Source organism: Phaenicophaeus curvirostris, chromosome 7, assembly GCF_032191515.1.
Source record: "Phaenicophaeus curvirostris isolate KB17595 chromosome 7, BPBGC_Pcur_1.0, whole genome shotgun sequence".
In the NCBI taxonomy this organism is placed as follows: domain Eukaryota; kingdom Metazoa; phylum Chordata; class Aves; order Cuculiformes; family Cuculidae; genus Phaenicophaeus; species Phaenicophaeus curvirostris.
In genome coordinates this window covers 22,303,314-22,326,019 of record NC_091398.1, presented here as the reverse complement: position 1 = coordinate 22,326,019, position 22,706 = coordinate 22,303,314, and the positions used below count along the sequence as shown (strand labels likewise).

The window sequence follows — 22,706 nt, the reverse complement described above, 5'->3', positions numbered from 1 at the left end:
TGGATCTCCTATCTTTGTTAATTTACTTCACTCTAGACCACTGCTTTTTTGGCTCTCCTTTCTGCTCCTCTTCCAAGTACAGCATGTTCTTCCATCTCCCCAGTCAGTCGTTTGAGTGGATGATAATCTTTATTGTGACTGTTGAGGTCCTGCAAAATCCCTTCATAAGTATTCAGTGAATAATGAAAGCCTGATTTACATTTCTCCCTATGTCCTAGTTTTAATTGTTTTCTTTTACCAAATAGAAAAGTCCTTTCTCCTACACCTAATTCAGCAGTGGTGGGATTCTTTCTTCATTTATCCTCAGTAGTTGATGTGGGAATAGTTTACTAGTGTGTTCTAAGACTGGTAAGCTGACTCCAAAGTTTCAATTCAAATATTAAGAAACTGTGGGTAGGTGTTCAGAATCCTAAGAGTGGCTTAAAAATGGTAATATCTTGCTACTGTTAAATCTTTTACTAAAGTAAAATATTTCCCTTTGCTCTAGTGCATCTATAAAAACATAGGGAACATAAAACTTCCATTTTGAACTAGTCCATTAAACCTAGCTTGTTGCATTCTTGATTACATGCTTGGGGTAAAAACATGAAAAAACCCAAACCCTTTCTCACCCAAAAGCAACATCAGGACTCACTGAATTATAGTGAAGAGTCCCTGCAGAACAGTAAGCGTGTTTTGTTTGCTTGAGACAACTAGGCCTTGCTGATTTGCCAGTATAGGAATGGAAGAGATGCTTGGGCATTCACATAGTTTCTGCATGAACACAAAAAGGTAATGCTGTAGAGTTCTAAGGTGACAATGTCAGCTATTATTATCTTTAAGGAAAATGTACTAATCAGTATTTTCATCTAAATTAGTGTACATCTGCAGAGCAAAGTGGAGAAAATGAGAAAATGAAGTAGGGCAAAAATGGGGTTTCTATTTGAAAACCGTTATGCAAACAGAAAGTAATGTTTTCAATGTAGTTTTTAATTTCAGTTTCCCCATTTTTTAATTTTTTTGCATTCGATTAAAATATGCCGGTCTGTAGGTAAAAAGCATTCTGTTTTTTAGAATTTGTAAGAGTGAATAGAAATACAGCAATATATTGGAATTGATCCTCCATATTATTAGATACTGTTTATTTTACTTGCTAAAAGCGGAGAGCCAAATAAACTTCCTTAATTAAAAGCAGACAAAGAATTTAAAATCATCTTCAAGTCATTTTAGCCATTTCCACCAGCACTGTGGTGCAAACAGCATTGACAGTGGCACAAAAACTTTTTAGCATAAAGTGTGAAAATTGTAATGGCAATCTGCACATAAAATCCATCTTGTCAAGATGAAAGGTACAAGGTAGGCTTTACTTTAGTACTTCATCATTTGGGAAAATTTATGAGTAAGTACAATAAATTACCTTGAAGAGTCCTTATTGCTTCCTCATGATGTCCTCTCAACTTAAAATCTATTAAAATAGTTAGCACAACCGTAGTGATGTTAAGGCTTCTGGGTCTGTGGACACAATTGGTTTCCATTGTGGGAAACAGTAAGTAATAATTTCTAGCTAGGGCAGGCAAAAGATGTCTAAGCTAAATTTTTCATGTTTTACAGAGCTGAAGTGAATTTTACCCAGAAGACTACACATATTCATTGGCCCTTGCCTTGTTCTGTTATTATGACATTAACCTTTAGCTTTATGAGAGAAATTTTACCCATCTACATATCAATTTTAATTCAGATGAGCAATATTATGATAATCAAGAGAACCTAATGTTCCCCTGAAGTTCTATATTGGAAAATGTATTTGATAGTTCTTCATAATCTTTCTCCCTTACATTTTTTAGAAATGTTCAGATCTTTCATTTTATTAATTCATTTGCTCTGTGTGTGACAAAATTTAGAGAAAAAACACCAGAGGAGACAATAAGGAACTCATCCAGCAAAGGAGTCAGGAGCAAAGGTGCTTTGAAATGGCAAATTGCTGTCTAATCCTACAGCCCAGGCATTTGCATTTACAGCCTGCTGGATGTGTGTGATACTCAGCACGTGACCAGAGTCCATTCCTTAACCCTCTACTGCTATGTAGTGAAGCAGTTCAGATTTGCAGGTGGAGGGGCAGAAATGCATAACAGATTTGCTATGGTTCTATAGGTGCCTCTGTAAGCTGAGCATTCTACAGCATTCACCTAATGAGTAAGACCCATGGAACTTAATTTTTATTAAATTGTATTTGAATGAATTACTAATAATTATTACAGAAGCTGAGATTAGAATTCTTCCCCACTTTCAAACTTAAATTGTGATAGGCAGTTGATTAATGGTGATCTGCTTAAGGAGTGGTTTGAGCCTTGCGTATTTAAAACTAGAGAAATTAGAATTTTTAGGTAGGTGATTCTACTGTTGTGTAAAAAAAAAAAAAAGGGAAGCAAAACCCGTAAAGACCCTGTACTTATTTTTACATAGCTAACAAAAAAAAAAATACAACAAAATTCAAGGATACCATTCTGGATTTGAACATTCAGGCTGAGTTGCATGGACAGTGGAGTATTCCCTCCTACCAGCTTCTGACACGCAAATCAGGATATATTTAATTACTCTGTGGATTTGCTTCTTACTAGAGGTTATACAGAAAAAGGATGACTTCTAATATTGCTTATTCTACCTGACCAGTACACTGAAATGCCTGGTGTAAATAACGTCTCCGTTGTTTCAAGCAGAACTGATTAAGGAGCTATCACCCCCTTTTCCTTGCCACTGCAAAGTGAATGAGTAATAGAGAATAGAGTAAGAAAAGAATCTGAAGAAAGTTTGAGAAGACATTTTGAAAATGCCTATATTTAAGAAAAAGAAAGAGCTGGAAGTGTATGCATGTAAAGGGATTTAAATGTTATAGGTATAACAGACATGGTAAATAAACTGAAACGTGAAATAAAATTAAGGCAATAAACTCTGAAGGCTGTGGTTATGGAGAAAGATTGAGAATATGTGGAAAAGAGAAAGAACAAAATGCCTATAAAGCCGAGTCATGAAAGTGGCAGAATACCTCTGCATGAACTAAATGTGGTGTAGAATTGCTAAGAAGGGATGAATGCTGATCTCAGGAGAATTTGTGCAGTTTAATGTCACACATACACTGTATGTCAGGACTAACAGTCATGACACCGGAACTCTTCTCCTTCAAAGGGACAAATATTGCTTTTTGACATTGCAAGCCAGGAATAGTCAGCGGTTTTTTTCTGTGATTGTCTTACACAGTTGTTACAAACACAAAACTGCAGTTGCACAGAGGATTAAGCAGTCAGGAGGAGTTCACTGTTGAGTAATTCAGTAAAGCCATAAATGACAGTTAAATCCAAAAGATTGCGGAAAGGACAAATCATTAATCCAAATGGTAAAGTAAAACAGTTGGGAATATAGTAAAAGCAGAAATAGAGGAATGGGTAAGATTCAGGACTTCTTTATTACACATAAGTAGCAGCATAGCTAGATGGAGATGACAGGGTTTAGCAGGAGAAAAAAGGGGAGTTACCTTTACAGTGATAATGTCTAAACATTGAAATGCACAAGAAACAGGCATCAGTAGTTATGACTTCAGTATTTTATCTGTATGTTTATTTTTCTAAAGGTAAGAAGCATTCAGATTACATTTGCTGGAGGCCATTTGCGAAAGTCATGATGAAACTGTTAATGTAAATGAGACCTTAGACTTCACTGGTGTGTAACTATCCCATAGTTGTACCACCATTTGTTTACAAAAGTGTAAGACCAAGTGCTCAGCTAGTGTTAAGTCACCAACCTCCTCAACTGAGAACACTCCAGAGAGCATTACGTAGAGCCGGGTGAACATTTTTTGACAGAAAGGGTCATTGGGCACTGGCAGAGGCTGCCCAGGGAGGTGGTTGAGTCACCTTCCCTGGAGGTGTTTAAGGGACCGGTGGACGAGGTGCTGAGGGGCATGGTTTAGTATTCGATAGGAATGGTTGGACTCGATGATCCGATGGGTCTTTTCGAACCTGGTTATTCTGATTGGGAATAGTTTGTTTGTTTTGTCACTTTAAGCGAAATTCTTTCATAGAACAATACTACAATAATACAAGAAAAAAGATTTATTATTTGACAAAATAACTGGTATAACTGCCGTTCACATTTGCTATGTAATACAATGCTCAGAGTTAATGTGAGATGAAGAAAAAATAGGTTTTGCAGTGTCATCATCTGTCTGAACTTTTTTTTAATATTTGATATTCTTTTGCTTCTTAAGCAATTTTCTCTGTAGAAGAACTTTTATAAACCCTGTAGCTGCGTTATGTGGCAGATATAACCAGTGAGCTCTAGCAGTGATGGGAAAATTAATGTACCTTCAATGACATTTTTTTTTTTTACCTCTTTCTATATGAGATGAGTTACAGGAGTAAGGTACAGAAGTGGGCGCTGGGTGTTCATGACTGATGCTCATGGCCATTTAATTTTGAAATTATTTTTGAAAAGTTTGGGAGCTAAGCTATACACAGGTGGCTAATGATATACTGCCAGGATACTTGTATCTGTAGAGAGTGATATCCCTAGGAAAGGAGCACAAATCCTCTAAAAACCTTTGTCAAGATCTTCCACAAGAGGTTACAGCTTATTTCCTTTTTCTTGGAGTTTACTTATTCATTTACTGCCTAAGAATAATCTGGGCTGGTTAGTGAAGTACTAAAATCTTATGACAACACAAAGCTAAATGAGTTATTTTCAGGACCAAAGAGGACTAGAAAGAACTTCAGAACTATATGCATTAGCGCTATGAAATGCCTCACAGATAAACATGAAGTGATGTAGGTAGAAAGGGGCAAAAATTAAGTGACTTCCAGGCTTACAACTATCAACTCAAGAAGCAAATACAGGCATCTGCCCAAACAATTTAGTAGAAATACTGCTTTCTGACCTCAGCTGTACAAACATCAAACGTCTAGTAAGACTAACAAGGAACAGGATAGCAAATAGTACATAAACTACACCATTTTATAAGTCTACAATGCATCATAATCTGAAATTATGTTGGTAGTATAACTAATATCTCAAAAAGGATACTGAAGAAGTTCAGAGAGCCCAAAGACAGGAACTAGAATCAATTAAGAGCTCAAAAATTATCTTATGAAACAATATAGAAAAGACTACAATTGTAGAAAGTAATGAGATGGCAAATGATAAAGGGCATAAAGAAAAGATTAAAAATTTAGAAAAAAAATAACTTCATGACAAACACAAAGATTAAAAAAATGTGTATTTTATTCACCTTTTAAATGTGAAAGAACTGCCTTTTCGCTCCATCTATAATCATATTCTGGAACTTCCCAGCAGTCAGCCAGCCTTTTTACATACAGCTTTCCCCATTCATAATGCAATACACACCTTATTTATATGTGTGAGTATGGTAAGGGCTTTGTTAATTGTTCTATGCAACAGATGACAAAGAATGGTACAGTGGAATCTGAAGAAGCAAATACTCTGACGCTGGATGACATTTCTGATGATGATATTGATCTAGACAACACTGAAGTAGATGAGTACTTCTTTCTACAACCCCTGCCAACAAAAAAACGAAGGGCATTGCTGCGAGCATCTGGAGTGAAGAAGATTGATGTGGAAGAAAAACATGAGCTACGAGCCATCCGCCTGTCCAGAGAGGATTGTGGCTGTGACTGCCGTGTGTTCTGTGATCCAGAAACTTGCACTTGCAGTCTTGCAGGCATAAAATGTCAGGTAAGTGTCAATATTAGTGTCATTATTTAACTATCAAGTGTGTGTGTGTGTGCACGCATACACACTTGTACATTTTGTTCTTAAAATTGTAACTACTGGAAGTTAATTAAGTTAATTATTAAATGCTAACACTTGTGGATCTCAAACTATTTTTTTAAGGCTTAGATTTAAAAAATACATAGTGTGCAATACAAACTCCTTAAACATCTTTATTTATTTTATGATTAGTTTAGGCCCATGCGTTGTATAGTGTTTTTGTTGTGGTTGTTCTTAGACAAGTATTCTGCTCCTCATAGTCCTCTTTGGCCTTTATCTAAATATGCAAATGCAGACAACAGAAGAATCAGTAACCTGCAGATTTCAGAAGGGATACTACCTTTTGTTATAGAAACAAGTCGCATACTGTCCAACTGTGAATTATAGTCCAAAGTCATTAAGTGAACCTGTGGTACCATTCTTTATTTCACATGCATGATACTTAAAATGCATGCATGATAAATTTGCATGTAGGCAATAAAAAAATACTTGTGCTTATATAGCAAGTAGTTTTTCCTCTGCTGACTGAAAAGGTATTTCTTACTCTACTTTTACATAATGCCCTATGTACAGCTGTAAATGTCCCAAAATGTTCCCTAAAGATATTTCTACTAATCCTCCTGGGCCACTGTTAGGCAGCTGAGTTGATTTCTTCCTGAATGCCTTTTTCATAGTTTCTTAAATCCAAGCTAAACTTCCTCTACTATTTTAAATTATATATTCTCTTTTCTGTTCCTGTTTTCATCTTCACGTGTGGGGAAGATGTACTAGATTGTGTTATATGGTTCTCCTTTACATCCTATTTGATGTTTAGGGATTATAGTGTAGATGCACATCATAGACTTCAAGCTATCTAATCAAACTATCCAACTTGTGGATGCATTGGCATTTTTAGAAATTTAAGATGGCTGTTATTAGATACAGCAGTTTTGCCCACAGTCTGGTGAGTTTACAATATTGCATCTACAATTGACTGGAACATCTTTTAAAATACACTTGAGGTTGTATTCCTACTTTCTGCGGTCAGGTGTCACTGTTGGCAACTTCATAAAGGCCTTTATAATTCATTTTGTTTCAATAGGTTTCTAGTTACCATGTTTTTTATCAAATTTTATGACTCTTTCTGGTAATGTTTTAGCCTGGATTTGAGCACATGACATAAACCTATAGCTGGTCCATAAGTAGAAAACCTACGTATTTTTGGTTCCTCTGTGTCATGCTTCATGCTATGAAGCAAGTATTTTCCCTACTCTGCAACACTGTCGCAGGTATGGGTCCCTTACTGTTCCTACCAGTAGTGCCAAATTCCAGGGCTCACCCTCTGAAATATTCTTTGCTTTGACTATTCTTACAAGTAGTTCTTATGGTGAATCCCACTTGACTATTGTATTTGCCTAGGCCGCCTAGGTTCTGTCATATCACCAAGCTAATGCTCCATATTGTTAATCTGTGTTCTTTTTTTTTAAAAGGTGGATCGTATGTCTTTTCCATGCGGTTGCACTAAAGAAGGGTGTAGCAATACAGCAGGTAGAATTGAATTTAATCCTATCCGTGTACGGACTCACTTTTTACACACAATAATGAAACTTGAATTGGAGAAAAATAGAGAACAGCAAGTTCCAGCACTAAACGGCTGCCACAGTGAGATAAGTGCACACACTAGTTCTATGAGTCCAGGACCCCATCCGGTTGAATATTCAATTGCAGAAAATTTTGAGATTGAAACTGAACCTCCAGCTGCGGGTATGCATTCTCAGTCAGCTGAGGACTTGGACTGTCCAGGGGAAGAGGAGGAAGAGGAAGATGGGAGTAGCTTTTGTAGTGGAGTTACAGATTCTAGTACACAGAGTTTAGCTCCTAGTGAATCAGATGATGATGAAGAGGAAGAGGAAGACGAGGAGGAAGATGATGAAGAAGAAAAAGCAGATGATTTTGTAGAAAGCATGGGCTCCCATGCTGACATGGTGCCTCTTCCTTCTGTCCTTTGCTACTCTGATGGAACTGCTGTGCATGAAAACCACTCTAAAAATGCCTCTTACTATACTAACTCTTCAAATCTGTATTACCAAATAGAGAACCATGTTGCTGGCACTGCTAACCAGATCAGTGAGACTTATTCAGAAAGGGATGCTGTCAAGAACGGTAGTCTTTCTCTGGTGCCTTACAACATGACTTCAGAACAGTTTGTTGACTACACACGGCAATCAGAGGAAACTTTTAGCAGCCCTCATTACCCTTCTGCAAACCCCTCAGTGATTGTTTGCTGCTCATCTTCTGAGGGTGATAGCAGTGCTCCATGTAACAGTTTATACACTGAGCATAGGCCAAGTCACCCTCAAGTGGAATTTCACTCATACTTGAAAGGTTCTCAAGATGGCTTTGTTTCAGCTTTGAATGGCGACAGTCATGTACCAGAGCACCCTGCTGAGAATTCACTAAGCCTCCCAGAAAAGAGCAGACTGCACGAAGAGTGCATCAAATCACCAGTGGTAGAAACGGTACCTGTTTAATATTGAAATTATTCTAGGACTGACTTACTGTATTAAAATGCACTCACATTGAATTTCCTAGAATCTTACTTTTTTAAGAGGTAGATGACACTTGGACTACAGTCAATGTTCCAGACATTTTTTTTTCTCAAGCTACACTGGCAGTGGTATTGCACAAAACCAGTTCATGTAAAGTTTTAAATAAAAATAATCGAACTGTCTTTTGATAAAAAGAAAACACGTAAGTAAAACCACATACCCAACATATTTCAAAGTAGCCTACCTATCAAACTGTGTGAAACCTGCCAAGCTATCTGAATCAAAGCTTCATGTTTTTGATTGTCGGGCCTGTGCAAGATTGTTAAAAATAATGCTTTGAAATAATGATGTTTAGAGTCTTGATTTTCAACATATCTGAAAATATGGTAAGTTTAATGTAAAAGTAACTACTGTACAAAAAAGTTATAATTGTTCTGTACTGTATGTATTTTATTTATGGTAGTTTAGTACATATGTTTTGATAAACATGAAAAGCATGTTCATTTGAGCAGAAGATCCAGAGGTAGTTACAAAGACCATGTCCACTTTTCATCTGGAGTACCATGAATTCTTCCTTTCTATTTTTAAATAGAATTTCTGGTAAATTATCTTGAAATGCATTTTTAGAGTGTACATTTTCTCTTCTACTGTTCTTGACAAACAGGAGAGTCAAAAAGGGGGTATTTACATCTTCTAGAAAGGTGATAGGTAGACAATCTTCCATTAAAATGAAAATCAGTGGCATTCCAGAACTAGTACCCCCTCCCCAAAGAAAAGTGATCTTGTATATAAAGGCAAAGTAGTAGCTTAAGCTTGCACAGCACCTTTTAGCCCAACAAACATTCAGATACTTATGCACTTTAGTGCCATTTTACAGTACTGTATTAACTGTGGGAACTGTGAACTATTTTGGAGAAATGCCATAGCTCCAGAATTTGAGGTGTATGTAAGATCTTAAAGTTCATTGTAACAAAACTTGTATGTTTTCCCCAAGCCAGTTTATGAATATGTCAGTAGGTAATTAATGAAAGAAGAGTCCTGGTGATCAAAGTTTTAAATGAAGCATGTTAAAAATGTGGAAGCATCTAGAGTTTCTAAATGTTTAGCAGTTTTTATGAAATATGAGACTGGCTTTTGTGGACGTATGATCATATCTCAAATTCACAGAGTCATTTGGTCTACTTAGGAACTGTTAGATTCAGTGAGAAAACATAGCTTCAGAAATTTTATATCTGCTAAAGTTTGCAAGCAAAATAGCACATGCATCATACCTTGTACTTCATTTGTTTTTAAATGGAATGGGAATTAAAATACCCACATGTATCTCAACCTTTAATTTATTAACCAATCTTACTTTCTTATAGAAAAGGAAGTGTAGGAACCTGCTTTTTCTCTACACTGATAATTCTGCACTGCCTTATTTTGATTTTGAAATCTATTTTAACATTTTTGTTCTTTTAATACTGAAATTTTATTTCTGGCTTATCAAGCGGGTAAAGTTTAGACCTGTTTTGTTTGTCGAAGTAAGGATCAGCATCTTAGTTTTTGTCTGCGTCAGATCTAGATGGCTAACAGTATGCATGTAAACACCGTGTAAATTTTAGCTCTGTAGTAGTGACTCTTCTGGTTAGAAGCTCTTCAAAACATCATTTCTACTCCAGTAGAAAAACTGCCAGATTTAAAATATTGTTTTTTAAAAAAATAAGCTGACTTAATTGTTTTTATATGAAATCTGGGCAAAGTGATTTCTCATTTTTATGCTAAATTAGCATGATATTTTTACTCCATGTAGTAGCTAGAAAGATTTTTTTATTTACTTATTTCCACAAGAAGTCCTACATGTTTTATATGAACTGAATTGTAAAGTCCCAGTTCTCCAGGAACTGGATTCCACACTTGCAACATATTCCATCTCCTGGGAAGGTACAATGCTGTTGGTTATTTGGCTTAGCAGCTCCTTAGCCTGTGTTCCTCGGTCACAGAACACTCTAGTCTCTTTCTCTAAAGGATGACTAGCTAGGTAACCACATGTATTCATAATCTTTATAGCAAGTAACTATCTTCATTTTTAAAAGAGAAACATGTTAGTTCATAAAAAACCCTCTGCATCTAAGAATGAGAATAATACTATTCTGTTCAAGATATTCTATGGGCAAATGTAACAAGTCTTTGTGTATACAGGCTTCTGCACTAACAGCAGGCTTAAGTCTGGCACTCTTAATCAACACCAGCACCAAAAGCACAAATCTTTTCTCTGTGAGCTGGGACAGCAGCTGTGAATCAGTAGCAGCTCTTTCTTTAACCTCAGAATATGTTGCCTACTGGAGGATCACGCACACTTTACCACAGTATTTCTCTCAGGGGAAAGTTAAATGAAATATTTGGTTTCATTATTCACCCCCTTACTGAGCAATAAGAAATTATGTTCTTGGTCTCTGTGCTTTCACAAGAAAAATATCTTTAATAATATTAGTGAGCACAGTAAGTGATTAACTTTGTAAAATACATCTCAGCTAGCTTTAAAATACTGAGATCATGGTTATTTAATATTTCCATTGGCACAGGCTTCAGACCCCAGGCCTCCTTATTACTAGCATCTGTATAAACTTCTGAGTACTTAGATGTGTACATTCCATGCCACTGGGGCATTGGGGGTGAGTACAGCTAAATTCTCTGAAGCCTGCAGCATAGGATAACAAGCAGTAGCTTGTGATAGGTAGGGTAGAGAAGACAGTGACTAGAGAAAGAACTATAGAAAGCGCTACACTATTTTCCCTTGCTTAAAGTAGCTAATTCCTGAGAGTCACAAAGTAAAACATGCAGAATGAAGATGTATATTGAAAAAGCTTTAGAGAAATTAAAGGTATATTTTATGGTGAAAAGTATTCTTAACATCCTGGTGATAATGCAGATAGTAACGCTTCTCTTTTGATCCGATGTGATGTTTTGTGATTAAGATTTGATCTTGGGATGCAAAATAAGTAAGTCTTGTTTAGTTCTTACAAGAAGTCACAAAGTCAAATCTGCTTATAATTCATAGAGATTTCCAGGTAGCTACAATAAGAACATCAACAGAGATAAACTCATACTGAGCAAAAAAATCCAGAAACTTTTTTTTTCAATATAGGCTAAACCTGTTCCCTGCAAAATTCCCTCCCAGCAAATAACAAAGCTAAGGCCTTTTCTAATGTGTTTACTAGAGAGAAAGAAAAAAATTTACAGTCACAGCCCTGACCAAAACAGATAGGCTAATTTAACTGTGAAATCGAGAGTAGGCTCAAGAAATCAGGTAAGAGTCAAGATTCCCACCCTATGGTTAAACTTCCAGGTTTTGTTTAGAAGAAAAAAGTACTCTTCATATAAGGAAAAATAAATCATGGGATGGAAAATGTTTTAATGTTATTTTCTGGGATAATATACAATAATATACCATGTGTCCCATTTCCCAGTTGGTTAATATTTGTGTTGATAACCAGTCCTTTCATTTTGGGCAGGCTTATTTCTGCATGCTAGAGGTATTATGTTACTAAAAGATAAACAGCAATATTTGCTTCTGTATTGACACAGTATATCGTCTGTGTAAACGTTTACTTTATTGAAAGCTATATCAGCTTTATTTCATAAGATATCTGGCTACTGATAATCACTCCTGAGAAGCCAGGTAATAAATTGGTAGATAAGTTTACGATTACACTACATAGTTCAGAAAAACGAGTCATAACAAAAGCATTTCCCTCTGTTCAATAAAACAGAATTTTCACACAGAAGATCACTGGAACGGCATCTAAAACTGGATGCCTTTTTGCCTATAATATGAACTGGAAAAAATGGATTGTTGACATTATATATAAAGCTTTAACTGACTTTAGACTTAAAAATAGAACTTTTCTGTCAAAACTGGTTGCAATTGCTTCCCAAGAACTATAACTCATGCACACTGGCACATATTTAAAAAATTAAGAGCTGGTCAGTTAAACTTTCTAATATTTATTTTCTTTTTTAAAAAAATATTCTTTGATGAGCTGTATGCTATTTAGATCAGAAAGTTTATATTTGTAGAGATTTACTGTTATTCGTTTACATTAGTTCCTGTTAGTATATCATAATTTGAGTTGACATTTATTTATTTTAAGGCCATTGATTACACTATCATAGTAGCCATCATTTCTTATAAATACGGGTTCACCTGCTCACTGGTCTGTTAATGGAGTCAGTTAATGATGCGATCCTGCATTTTGTCCAAGTTCTGCAGAAATTGCAGGTAGCATTTAGAATAGACATTAGGGAGAATTTCTTCACCATGACTGTGATGAGACACTGGCACAGGTTGTCCAAGGATGTTGTGGCTGCTCCATCCCTGGAGGTGTTCAAGGCCGGGTTGGATGGGGCCTTGGGCAGCCTGATCCAGTGGGAGGTGTCCTTGCCCATGGCAGAGGGGTTAGAATTAGATTATCTTTAAGGTCTCTTCCAACCCTAACTATTCTATGATTCTATGATTCTATTCACCATGTGGTTACTCACTGAATGTTGCGTTTCAGTAAATGTGCTAACAAACTATCATCAAACATTCCCTGCCTCATAATCAAGAGGACATCATCATGAAACACAGCTAGTTTATTAAAGACTGTATACATATATTTGTATGCAAAGCAGAACACGTATTATGTTTTTTAAATATATTTGATGTTCCTAGGTCTTTGTCAGAAGTGAAATACACAGGATAGAGAGAATTGGGCTCAGACAGAGGAGACCTGGGTTCTGTTGGCTTTGCCTTTGTCCTGCTGTGTCAGTTCCATTCGGTGTGCTCTGGTTTGTAATGTACTTGGAGATACTGTGATAAAAAAATAATTCTAAAGAACAGGCAAAATACTGTTTGTTTTCCTCCTTTTTTGGCATCATAACTAAATTTTTGACTGCAAACTAAGTCACTTTCCCAATAAAGCCCAGTCCAGCTCAGAAGAAAACAGAATTATTTTTTTTTATCACTAATGTGAAACACAGCAAAAGCAATCTGTCCTTTCCACGGACCAGATTAACAAGGAAAAGTTTAACAATAAATTTCACAGTTAAAATTATAATGAAAGCTGTGTTGAATATACAACATTTGCCTGTTGAGTGCTTAACATTTGAGCAGCGAGATTGCAGTTTGCCTGCAACACCACACTTGGCAGCAACAGGCAGCCTCACTCCCCTGCGTGTTGTCCTCTTCTGCCAGCTGAATTCTCTCAGCTGAAACTCCTTGTTTAGGCTGCTCCTGTAGCAAAGCAGGTGCTCTTACTCAGAGCTAAGGCAAGAGAGACCCATGATATTGTTCTAAAAGGCATTTGCTAAATAAGAAACCATGTTACAGCTCCTGAGTTGTATAAACTTATGTTCATTGTGCCAGTTATTTAATTTCCTGACGTAGTCAGGGACAGGGACAGAGGAGGATGATATGGGAAATCCTTAAGAATTTAGGGGTGTTACGTTAAATTGTAATTCTATCATCTACTTTATTATGGTTGCAGAACACTTGATGTAAAATACTTAGAAAAACTAGCATTAACTCAGAGAATATATTCTATAGAATTTATTTCTAAAATATTAAATCTGATTACTATTTTTTTAAAATGGTACAAAGCTACTGTTATTTTCAAAACAGAGTCTAGTTCATTAACATGTTCCTTGGTATGAGAAATCTCAGCATTTGCCTTTCCAATGTTTCTAATTTTTTTTAAAAAAATCTTCCTTAATTTTGCTGTTTTCTGTCATCACTGACCATGTGCAAATTAATTGTCCATTTTCTCCAAGAAGCGTGAAATCCAGAGCACTAACATTGTGATGAAAAGTGTGATTTAGTTGTAAAGATGGCTGAGTGAACACCTGAATGCTTGAGTTCTTCGTAAGTGCTTCCTGTTCACTGTCTCCTCCCACTCCCAAATCAGAGGCAGCTTTTAATTTTGTTGCTAATAAAGGTGCCAGAGTATAGTTTTCAGTTAAGGAGGAAAGTTACCCTTGAGAACTTTCTGCTACCCTAATGGCTGATACCAAGATTTTTAGTTTTTATAAGAACATCCAATATGCTAAACATCTGTTTTTCAGCCTTAGTCTTTTCTTTTTTCTTCCTTCTTCCCTTCATCTTAATGTCTGGGCAAGGTCTGTTGTATAGTAAGGCTTTTTATTGAAATTGAGCACAAGGGCAACTCTAGTGTCCTCTGTGCTTTATCTTGGTGAGACAGCTAATTTTTATTTTACACTTAACATTAGCACGTAGATAGCTCAGAACTGTGGTGAAAACTAGTGTGTGTGTTTGTCATCATCGCCCCACACCTCTGAATATGAGAGTCATGAGGGAGCAGTCCCGGTGGGGCATCTGTCCCTTTCCATACACACAAACAAACAGGCCAGAAACCTACCCCACAGGCTGCAGAGATATGGTAAGGAGGGATCCTCATCTCCTGAGGCATCTGCCTGGGATCCAGGAGAAGAGTGTCGTTCTTGATCCAGCACAGCCCAGCACAGGATGAAAATCCAAGATTAGGGAAATCGGAAAACCATCACTTAAGGGCAACAAAAAATTTCATTCAAACTACTGCTATGATTTTTTTTCAAATATAAGTAATAAATTAAAACTACCCTTCTATAAAATAGAAGTGAATTAGATCTTAAAAGGGAAAAGTTAAAATATGTGTATTGTTGTACTGCTTTATAGTCTTTGTGGTTGGGAGGATACCTGCTGAACACAAGGTCCCCTGACTGGAGAGCCACATTCATGACACTTTGTACTGCTACTTCTGTCTGCTTCTCACTTGAGAAGATGACAGCCCTGTATCCAGGGCCTGAGAGGAAGAGTGGAGAAAAAAACCCCAAACTGTCACAAGGCAAACCTAATTTTTTTTACTGAATTATTTTAATTTGGATCTTAGAAATAACGCTTGCTTTACTTAGGTATTTTATGAATGAATGTCAAATAAAACAAAAGGTGTTTGCCTCACGTGTATGTTCTTTTCTAACTGCGCACTTTTCCAACAAGCCATGAGGACTGGATTAGCTATTCTCAATGGGCAGGAATAACGGTGGAAGATACTAATGAACACCACTGTTCTAACACAATGATCAAGACATACTTTATGTTGAGGCATGGCTGGATATGCCCTGGAGGGGGGGAGACAGACAAAAAGGGCAGTTTAGAGGAAAAGAAGGATGAAGGCTAGAGTTAGATGGATAAGAACAATTTTTTTATTTTAAAGGGCAAAAGAAAACAGTATATAGGGAGGGAGGGGTTGGAAGGAAAAAAGGAAATGAAGATATCCCCAGAGCAAGGATGGAAAAGTATATGCATGTTCGCTACAAGCTTGCCCAAATTAGAACGTAATAGTAATTATGCTACTTAATACGTTTTAAAACAAATTTGAACTTGGTACAAATAGGAAATGTCATGTTTCCGTACCAGCTGCATACAGGCAGACATAAAATAAAAGACATATCCAAAAGCCTGGGGTAAAGTCTACAAAGCAAAGCAACACCCTAGAAGCATTGCTACCATGTCTTTTCTTTGCCTGTGTCAACTGCAAAGTCATATTCAGTATCATTTTAATTACCTCCCAGGCACATGTTCTAATAAAACAATTGGCTTTTCCAATAACAAGAGGCACTAAAAGGAAAGAAGAAATAGGTGTCCTTTTTATTAGCATTTTAGCTTGAGATAGTCAAATTAGACAGTACGTTATGGCAGCTAATTCCTCTAGGTTTCTCCATCTTAAACTTTTTAAAGATGTTCTTAAGAATGAAATTTTGGTTTGAATTACGGGTGAGGGTCAACCTTGCTGGGGTTCTGGGGGATCACTGTGGAGAACCAGCCATCCATTTGTGAGTCTGTGATATACAGATTGAGCACAAGTTTTCAGCTTCTTGAAATGACTGCATCTTTGTGTGCGCTGGCAGCAGATTCTCCTAAAACAAAACCAGAAGCAAACAAGCTGCTTTTTCGAACCATTTCACACAAATACCATGACTTCAGTTCTCACAAAACGATGCCCATGTAAACGATGCTTAACAACTGGGCTCTTCTTTTAATTGACTGATTGTAGGCACTTCTATGGAAATATGTCTGAAGTGTAGTTTGTGAAACATGTTAAAAAGTGTTTGATGTATAATAAGCGCTAGACATTTTAACAGTGCAAAAATAGTCAAATTCTGTAGATTACGAATCCGTTCCTAAGAGCCTCAGCCTGTAATATTGTCTTAGTAAAGTTGATCTTTTAATTTAAATTGCATTCTGGTGTAATAACCTTTTACAAATAGAGTTATTAATACAAATGTACTTGTTAATACTTGTTAACATAAAACATGGCAATCGGTTTTTTTGATTTGTTTCCATATACAGGAATAGATAGCTTTTTGTAAAAAACACAAACAAAACCAACACTACTTTTTTCAGTGTTTTCATTGTTTTAAGAAACTACATAACATTGACGCTGTCTAGTCCAGCCCAGTCTTTTAGAAGGTTCATCTCTCTCAGTGTATATATATTTCCCCATAAACATATAAAATTGCTTTTGAAATTTTTGTTGGCAAGTGGTAAATAATACACCACGGCATGAGTTCAAAGGCACTTAAGTTGATGGTCTTTCAGACATGTAATCTATTCAGATGGGACTAGTAAAATTGTGGTGTAATTGCAGACATTTGTTTAAACTTTGTACATTACTTCTAACTTTACTAGTAATTTTTGAGAAAAATAGTTATGTTAAGTACTTAACATTTTCCATTACAGATGATCTTGCATACCAAAATTACGGCGATCTCAACAGTAAAGCAACATTTAATTGGACTGCTACTTTTAAACTGTTTGAAGAAGCGAAGGGAAAGAAAGTTCATCTTAAAATCTGTACATGGAAATAATTTTAAGCTTCATGAACTACACATTTCCTTTTTTTTAACAGAAGTTGTAACATCAAAGATGCCAAAGGGTAATATAAGCTACAATAATATTCAGCAGAACTTAACCTAGACCTTATGTTGTAATAATTTATTCAAATTAACTGTATTCTTCTGTATTTATATTTTCGGTATTTATTATGAATGATATAGAATTTGATGTATTTATTGTGGCTTATTACTGCAGTGTATATATTACAAAAATGAGCATTTTTAAGTCTTAACATTAGGTTTTTTGTTAATTAGTGGCACTTGTATTGGCTGTATTTTTATTATATATTGTACAGTATATATTGTCCATTTGTTTGCAATGAAGTAAAACAGGTTTCTACGTTACATCATGGCTGCCAGTGCATTGTGCATCTTATTTCTACTATGCAGTCGGTAGACATTCTTCTCTCCTCTAACAGAGCCAGAATTAGTGCTGTACCCCCTCCCCTAGGCCTGCAGAGCCTCCAGAGATGCTCTGTGAAATTTCAGTAGTGCAAGGAGACACGGTTTCAGTTTGGGTGTTTTGTTTTTAATTTAATCAGCATATAAATGTTTAAGAAATGAACAAAACCAGCCTTGTTAGGTACATCCATTTGCCCTTTAGTGATAGTATTGCCTACACTTCTGTTTGGCCAATGCAATAAAACTATTTGATTCATCTGCACCTATGATGGTGAATTTAATAATTTCGGGTTTAAGTTAGTGAAATAATGGTTTTCAACAGCTGCTGGGAAAAAAAGCTTGCAACAGCTCTCTCTGGTGGACAATTCACAGAAATTTTATACAATGCATCATTTCAATGGCTAGAATGGCATATAAAGCAAACTGTTGCATTTCAGTATAACTGCTTAATTATTTTGAAAACAGCTGATCAACATACTTCATTATGAAAATAATTAACAATCACATGTCTCTGCCATCTTTTTATGCAGATATTTACTAAAATTGGGCTGTATATTTGTAAAAGGTAAGTTGTCCTTAAGTGTGTATTAATGACAAGTTACATATAGCTAAATTAGTCGCCTTTACGAAAACTGATAAACGTCAGATGAGGTTCGGCGGATTATAAAAATAAGTTCTTACAGGATCTAAGCCACCATTTGTTTTTAATTTGTTCAGTTGCACAGAATGGAACAGATGAACATCTGCTGTCAGGCTGCTTTTTGCATTGCCGTGAACTATGGTTAGCAGTGCTGCTCCAGGGCTCGCTAATCCATACTGACACAAAAAATTTTGTAAAACAACTTTCAACAGCAGTGTTCAAGACATCAGGATGCTGGTTTAGAAGTATGAAGATTTAATACTAGGGTTCAGTTGTAAGTTGATCTATTAATACAACTCACATAATTCTACACTCATTCTAGTGTAAATCAGCAATTACTTCTGAGGGTGATGAAACAAAACCCTCAGGCATGGTAAGCTGGCAAAGTCTCACTGCAGTTAATGGTAGGCAGGTAGAGCCACGAAGGACCCATGGGGCTTCTTGTTCATGGGCAGGAGCTACCCAGAGCCACCAGCCCTGATGTCCCACAAAATTCAGGACCCCCTTCGTCCTTGCAGGAGCAAGGCTGAGCTGTCCTTGCCTGAAATCATCCCTTCTTCAGCAGTTGTGATCACAGCCCTGGATGTGTAAGAGAAGATGGTGAGATGGAGGTTAACACTGATGCTGGCTTTTCTGGTAACCTTCAGTAGTTTACATAGCTATCTGATCTATGTATGGATTTTTACATGCTGTATGTGTAATAGTACTTTCCCTCCCCCTCTCCATGGGGGAAGAGAAGAGCATGATACTACTGCTGAAAGTGCTTTAAATTTTTTTTGTTGTTAAAAGAAGGTAGTAAAAGAGCTGGAGACCCCCTTCCCTGGAGTTGGAGACACCCCCCTGCACAAACTCTGATTTTCAGTATGCCACTTACATGAATGTTAATGACATCCAGAAGAGCTGTAGATAATGTGAGGGACTTGAAGATGGTTTAATTGGTTTTCAGATGTGCAATCCAGCTTTAAAAAAAAAAAAAAAAGACAAACACACTTCAACTCAATCTACTAGATCAGAGGAGAGTAAAGGCTCATGATTCATGCGTTTCAGTGTGTAGTGTGACCATGCTGTCTGCAGGAGAAATTAAGATATTTGCTGAAGGAACAAAGCTAAATATTTTCAATAGACATTTTGGAAGAAATTTCCTGCTAACAAGAGAGAAAGGAGTTTTGGAAGGAGGATAAATGAATTATTTCTCTGTTATGTCATTACTGTAGAGTGGTTTATTTCTTGTTTTCTGATGCTAAAATGGGATTTAGCTGTTTCAGTAACTGTTTCCTGGTCCTACAGGAGCACAGTTCAACATTTTAGATGTGTTCTGGGTCATTGTGAACTGCTGCCCCCTGTTAAATTGCAAATCTTACTAACTCAAATAATCTCAAAACAAAGGTTAATACTAAAGCAAAGATTTTTATTCAGATGTAAGTCAATCTACGTGGACAAATGTTATTTTACTGGACAGCCTTCAGAAACTATTTATACCAACAAGTGACAAAAATGATAGTCACATTCAAAAGAACTTGATTCTTATCCCCCTCTACATACTTTGGAGCAGTTGAACAGTAACAATGTACTAGTAGCATCAGTTTGTATTGTTGCTTCTGAGTTGTGCTGAGTCAACTTATTATGGTTCAGAATTCAGCCATTTAATGAACGGAGACAGTTCTCTGGTCACGCTGTGACTTTTATACGATAACTACTTCTACCTGATAGACTAAGAGGGTCCTTTTGAAACCCATCAAATCAGAATGGATTTCATATTCCCAAGATACCTCACCTGCCTCAGTTAAGTAGGCCTCATCATAGTGTTTCAGCCATCACTTGATATCTTCCATGATTAATCAGTCTTATTTAGGACAAGCCAGTCCAAGTGACTTGAGAATAAAATTTCATATACAATACCTGGGACCATAATATTTTAGGGTAGCATATTTGTTTTGAGGTCATTACTCCTAGGAAGTTCTCACTGTGTGAAAAGTAGATCAAATATATATCTAAAAAGGGAACCCAGGATATACATAATTCTGGTAATAAAGCGATAAAAGTTGATGCGATGACAAAGAGGGTTGGGCAGAAACACGACATTCACATTTTAGAGGATTCTACAATAGTTTGCTCAGCCTGGGAACACCAGTGTGTAATTATAGTCTCTGTGTGGAATGCTGTACTGTCTCTGTTCTCCCAGAAATGAAGGGCACCCACAGTTTCCAACCTTTTGATAATGCTTTAATCTGGGAAGTTTTCCTTCCTTTAAAAAATGGTAATCTTGTATTAATTTCTCCCTCACACTGTAAAGAAACTGAACAAGACATACTAAATTTATTATCGCTATCTTTTATACAATATAAGGTCAAGCTGATATTTACATTATAAAAGACAGAATCAGATATTGTAGATGTATTTAGCTTGATAAAAAACTTTTCAAAAAACTTTTAAGAGAGAAATGTAATTTGTCGATGCAACAAAGATTTTTAATAAAAATCCTTTTTTTATCATCATATTATTAAACTACCGCTTGAAATATTATTGTGCTATTGACACAAGCGCACTTTCGGGCAGTATATTTAAGTGAAGAAATCCCTGCTTGAAGAATTCAGGAGGTACAATAAAATACTGAAAAGATTACATATCCCTTCCTTAGAAAGTTTAATATAAAGTATAACCCTAGAAGAGATCCGTGCAGAATAATTTCAAAGGACTGGCTGCAGTTCTGATAAATTGGCCACTAAAATCAAGCCCCCTACCTCTCAATCTACTATTATAATCTTGATCAGATGCATAAGATTATGTAAGGCTCATTCTCGAGATGCAGGAGATTATTCTTTAAAAGGAAATAGCATCTACAAGTTCTTTGAGTTTCATATATTTCTCAGAGTAATTCAACATATTTGAAGAAAAGTATACAGCAAAATGTAAAATACTGAAAAGTTAGTACCACATTGTAGAATGTACCATAATTACTCAAGGCAATCGTGCTGGAGGAGTAAGATATGCCAAGGAGAAAATCTGCTTCTACCTTCTAAAAAACCCCTGTGAAAAAGTTTACTTTTCATGAAAAATTAAAGACAGATGCTGGAAAAGCACAGAGAAGACACATAATAACTAATATCTGAACTGCCTGCAATTTTTTTTTTACTGCTGCTTTGTTATTACTTTCAGAAAAGGATTTTTTAAGAAATGTAGATATACATGTTAATTTTGGATCTTCAACAGAATAGAACAGTCACTTAATGTTTATAGATCTGCTTCCCTCTTTTTCTGGAAGGTAGTAGGGCATACAAGTAAGACTGAATTACTATTGTACTAAGTACTGCAAAAATACAAACTGAAATATCACTTGTAGCTTAAAGAACAGGTAGTAAATGTGTAAAAACAAATAAGTAAAGTGTTTGCAATACTAGCCATTGTTAAAAAGCCTACTCACAAGTGACCTGTGCTAGGCCAGAAAAGAAGTCTCAAAAAAATGAAAGGAAAATACTAAAGATGATTTTAAATGACAGAATAATTTTTCCCTTCCACAGCTAGAACTGAACACAAAATATAATTACTAGGTGACCTGCCATACCTAATTGTAGAAAACAGTGACAAGTCCATATATTGCCATATCTCCTGTACTATCTTCTTAGATTACTAAACAGAAAAAGAAGAGAGTGAAGCTCCTCTAGCGCTGAAGAATTGCATATGAAGAGATTCCTACCTCCAAGTGAAACACAACCTTTCTTTCCTTGCAATCTGAATTCTATGCAAGTTTTGAATGTGATTTTTATAAAGAAAAAGTGGTAATGAGTAGATAAATGATGTTTCATATATGCAATTTCTAATCTGACAAGTTTGCAAGGGAAACAGGTTGCATGAAGAAATTGCCTTTCAGTCGTATTAAAAATAATACAATGCATTTGCTGTATAATATGAATGAAGCACTAAAAGAACTCAAATCCTTTTAAATGGTTTTGCTAAATACCTTGTCTTCTAGAACAGGTTCTTTGAACACTTGGTTTCCATTTCATACACGGGGAACACGGCACACCTGCTATTTAGGTTATCTCCCATCCTCTGTTCAAGGTTGCTGGACAATTTTCTCATTGACTTGCATCCTATTTTTCCCTCAACTCCTCTGGTTTGTCAAGAGCATTTGTTGCCTTTCCAGTATTGGTTTGTTCTGTGAAAGTAATGAGAATATTTTGTATTCCATTACTGAGTTATGGAAATATTTATCAAGCAGGCACAGGCAGATCTTGGTGCAATAACATTCGATACATCATTCTAGTTTTGCAGTAGCATTAATAACCCTTTCCAGTACAGACTTTTCAACAATTTATGTAAACACTGTAGCAAGTTACTTTAAGTCATACAGGTTTAACTTCACAGAATATTCTCACAGGTGTCACCAAAAGCCTTATAGAAGGCAAGACAGGCCTCAAAGGCACGGTCATCAAGCCCGAGAAGGAAATTAGCTTAAGATAATGTTT

General features: G+C 36.1%; 1 protein-coding gene across 4 annotated transcripts in view; it reads left to right on the top strand.

The window, feature by feature from the left end:
* Positions 1–17,165, top strand: part of CSRNP3 (cysteine and serine rich nuclear protein 3) — a 107,203-nt gene extending 90,038 nt beyond the window's left edge. For all 4 annotated transcript variants that reach the window (XM_069861197.1, XM_069861198.1, XM_069861200.1 and 1 more), the window contains 3 exons: positions 5,428–5,724; positions 7,230–8,674; positions 17,044–17,165. In XM_069861197.1, coding sequence (XP_069717298.1) covers positions 5,428–5,724; positions 7,230–8,270 — 1,338 coding nt within the window. In that variant the 3' untranslated portion in view covers positions 8,271–8,674; positions 17,044–17,165. The remainder of the gene's footprint in view (positions 1–5,427; positions 5,725–7,229; positions 8,675–17,043) is intronic.
* Positions 17,166–22,706: the final 5,541 nt, after the last annotated feature.